A 4018-nucleotide genomic window follows, 5' to 3' on the forward strand; every position below is an offset into this window, starting at 1 on the left:
CTCTAACTTACCTCAGGAAGCAGAATCTGGTAACATAAGTCAAAAGTCCGATGAAGAAGACTTTGTGAAAGTTGAGGATTTGCCACTCAAACTGACAGTCTATTCAGAGGTATTGGGCTCTTTAACTAAGCTTGCCTTTATAACAAATATTGAGATGAAAGATTATATTCTTAATTTTTGTTCTAAAGGAAGAGCTGAGGAAGAAAATGATAGAAGAAGAACAGAAAAACCATTTAACTGGTGAAATATGTGAAATGCAGACTGAAGAATTAGCTGGAAATTCTCAGATACTGAAAGAACCTGGTAAAAAATACAAATTTTAATTTTGTATTGAAAAATTATGATCCTACCAGTTTAGTTTGCTTTTGAAAATATCCTGTTACTTAGAAAATCTAAGCCTACCATTGGAAAAGGAGATGTTTGTCAGTTAACTCAGGCGCTTGATTATTTTCAAATTATGTAAGATTATATTTTTTACTTTTAAAATCTTTAGTTTAATAAAGTCCTCGATGCAGTATTAACACTAAAGCTTTATGTTTTTTTAATGCTTAAAATTCTTGTAATATGCTTTATCTCCCTTGTAAAAAGTGTGTATTGAGATCCATTTTCCCTCCTGTCATTGTTCACATTATTTTTGAGGTTTTGTCTTTATTGTTTTAAATATCCTTTAACCTTTGATGTAGAAAGTAAAAACTCCTATTTTTACATTATGAATTTTATTCAGATAAACACATTGTTTTTATAATTGTAATAATTACACCTTGTTTCCCAAATATATATACATGCATACTCACACACATATATGTATATATGCTTAGAATATTCCTCATATCAAAATCAAAGGATTTTCTTTTTGTTATTCTCTATCAATAGTTACAAACCATAAGATTTTTTTCCCCTTGTTTTTCTGGAAATGGTTAGTGATCAGAATATTTAGCTTAGTTCTGTCTGTTTGAATACAGTGACAGCCTGTCCTAGTGGCTAAGGGGCAGCTCCATCTTGGTACAGCCTCATGTACTTAAGTCTTTCAAGGAGATTATTGGTATGGCTTCTGTTTTTTTCCAGCCTCTTTTCTTTACTTTGCACTTAATCATTTTTATAGTTACTTTCTTTTTCTTTTAATGGAGTATTTTTAGAAAATATTTGGTTGGACTCCCATCATGAAAAACAAATCCTCACTCTGTGTTTTGTCAGGAAATTTGAACAGAATTCACATTATTTTATTGTGATCTTGAATGTAATGTAAGAACTTTTATGAAAAAGAGTTTTAAAAGTAAAGTTTAGTAAGTAGTATTTTAATTCACTAATTTATAAAACATTGATCATTATTATTCTTTTCAGAAACAGTGGGAGCCCAGAGTATATGAAATGTCTTCAGAGACTCATCTAACTCTCTTACATAGTCAGCATATTAAAAAGACACTAAATAAACATTTGTTTTGATCTGTATAAAATGTAAATTAGTTTGACACTACATTTTTGCTGGGTGTGCTAATTTCTGCCCATGGCAGTTTAAACATTGGAATCTGAATCCTGGACAGATTCAAACCTTGACACACTGTGGGATTTTCCTTTTGCTTTTTTTTTTTTCTTATGATCTTGACCCCCAACCCCTCATTGTGACATATGGTGTGTTACCTTTAAAATGTAGCTTTAAATAAAGTTTGAACTTATCTGTAAAGTATGCTTTTGGGGAATTTTGTTGAATTCTCTGCAGCAAATTGCTGTTTTATGTAACACCACTATTCAGGAACAGCAGTGGTCAAGAATTTGAGAAATTCTTATTTCTTCTAAAGCTCTGCCTTAGACCAGTCTTCCAAATAATGTCAGTGCTGCTACTGTTGGGTCTGATGTTCTTGTAGCTCCTGCTCCTATGTAAGAATAAAGCAAATTAGAAAGGGAACCAGGAATCTGAGTGGTCTTAGAACATGTTAATAACACAGACTGTATACAAAGTTTAGACACTGTTAGTAACTAGAACTTAACAAAATTGTCTATTAGATTAATATTTTTCAGAATTGAAAATGTTGCCTCATTCTAAAAATTAAAAAGCTTTATATGTATTTCTGTACAGACAAATAGCATTCTAATTAATTTAAAACACTCTTTCAAGTTAGGATAAATAATAGAACTAAATTTATGTAGAACATTAAGATTTTTAATGCCTAAGGACAAACATGCCTTTTGAGATAATAATTTAAAACCAAAGCCTAATAATTGTTTTTGTGTTTTGAGAGAGAAGCAAGTTCAAGTGTTAAGAAAGTCTCCGTGAGTTGTTCCTCACTAAGTAAACTAACTTTTAAAAAGTGCTTTGCCTTCTGATTCTGTTTATACTTACCACCTCCTGTAATATCGCAGAGCCAGTTAACCGTGAATAATATGTCAGTCTTAGAGATTTTTACTTGAAAAAGTAATAGTGTGAAGGACTAATTGTTCATTCCAAGTATTTGCCTATAATACTCTATATAACAACTTATTTGGTATTCCTTTAAAATTCTCACTACAGCTGGGCAGCAGTGACACACACCTTTAATCCCAGCACTCCAGAGGCAGAAGCTGGTTGGTCTCGGAGTTTGAGGCTAGCCTTGTCTACGGTTTGAATTCTAGGACAGCTGATGTTACATAAAGAAACCATGTCTCGAAACCAAAATAAATAAATAGTGAGATTCTCACTTACTTGATAGCTTAATATAAATGTCCAATCAGTAAGGAACAAATGATGATTTTTCTCTGAGGGCTTTTATTGTATTGTTACTTAATTTAAATTAGGTCCATATTTCTCAAACTTCATTCAAATTTATTTGCAAAACTTTAATCCAGAATTTACTCAGTTGGACAGACTTCAGGGACATTAGACCAGTAATATACATTATATGTATAAACAAGTTGTATATTTTCTAGGTTCAAAACAAGAAACTTCATTTTAATCCTCAAGCCAGGCCTTACATACTGCAGCACGTTCTCTGTCCCTTTCCTGCTTTCTCTCTTTGCATGCATACTGTGGAGAGGCTGTATTTGATGTTAGCTATTACCATAGCACCTATGAGCTTTATCAGACTGGTTTATTTGACTTATGTTCTACCTGCTATGTGTATCTAGTTTGTTGTTTTCATATTTTAGTGGATAGTTTTGTTTTAAAATACCCAGAGATTGAGAACAGGCAGTGGGTGCGACATATTTTTTTCTAGTAAGTATTGCTTGGAAGGAAGTTAAAGTATTTCTGTTTGTATTAATTTGTAAGTTAAGACTTTGGTTAGTGGTAGAAAAACAATCCCAATAAATAAGATACAAGTCTCTGTAGTTAGAGATAATGCTACCATAACAAACTACCCAGACTGTGGAGGCACTCTGTATTTTGTAACATTCACTTTGGGTAAATGCTTTTTCACTGTTAATAAATGTATATCCTACAGAAACTCTGAATTGCATTTTTATTTAAATTGACATGTTCACAGTAGTTGAGGATTTATTCCAAAATTGTAACTTAATGTTTTTTAATGTTAAAAATTTAGAACATGAAGAATAACAATAAACCTATCGATGGTGTGAATGGAGAGTATTTTTCTTGTGAAGAGCACACACTTCATTATTTCTTAGTTGCATTGCTTTTTTAAAATAAATACCTTTGATATATACATAAAAGGGATTTTGAGATTGAATCTATATTCTGTGGTTTGAAAATAAGAGAATATAAATGTTAAGTATGATGCAGGAAAGTGAACATAAGAGAGAGCACACGTTTTCAGATTTGCTCTAGAAGAGGGGTGTTATTGTAAACTCGCCTACACGGACTGCTAATTACTAACTTCTAGCAATTAAAACAATCTTTCAGAAGCTCTCCAGAGCCACTGGGACTCTATTCTACCTCTCTACCTCTGACTTTAACAGCTGTGATCCTAAGGTCAGGAGACTCTTATCTCAGTGTTTTCCTGTTACTGAAGAACTGGGTTGAGTACACTGTAGAGTGTACTGGTCAAATGGGGGCTCAGGAACTAGTTTGTAGTATTATCAAAATAGT

The 4018-nt window shown here is 32.3% G+C and overlaps 1 protein-coding gene across 11 annotated transcripts in view; it reads left to right on the forward strand.

Moving 5' to 3' along the window:
• Positions 1-3547, forward strand: part of Pcm1 (pericentriolar material 1) — a 105040-nt gene extending 101493 nt beyond the window's left edge. For all 11 annotated transcript variants that reach the window (XM_031339601.1, XM_031339604.1, XM_031339602.1 and 8 more), the window contains 3 exons: positions 17-109; positions 189-303; positions 1342-3547. In XM_031339601.1, coding sequence (XP_031195461.1) covers positions 17-109; positions 189-303; positions 1342-1367 — 234 coding nt within the window. In that variant the 3' untranslated portion in view covers positions 1368-3547. The remainder of the gene's footprint in view (positions 1-16; positions 110-188; positions 304-1341) is intronic.
• Positions 3548-4018: the final 471 nt, after the last annotated feature.

Source organism: Mastomys coucha, unplaced genomic scaffold (genome assembly GCF_008632895.1).
Source record: "Mastomys coucha isolate ucsf_1 unplaced genomic scaffold, UCSF_Mcou_1 pScaffold22, whole genome shotgun sequence".
In the NCBI taxonomy this organism is placed as follows: Eukaryota; Metazoa; Chordata; class Mammalia; order Rodentia; family Muridae; genus Mastomys; species Mastomys coucha.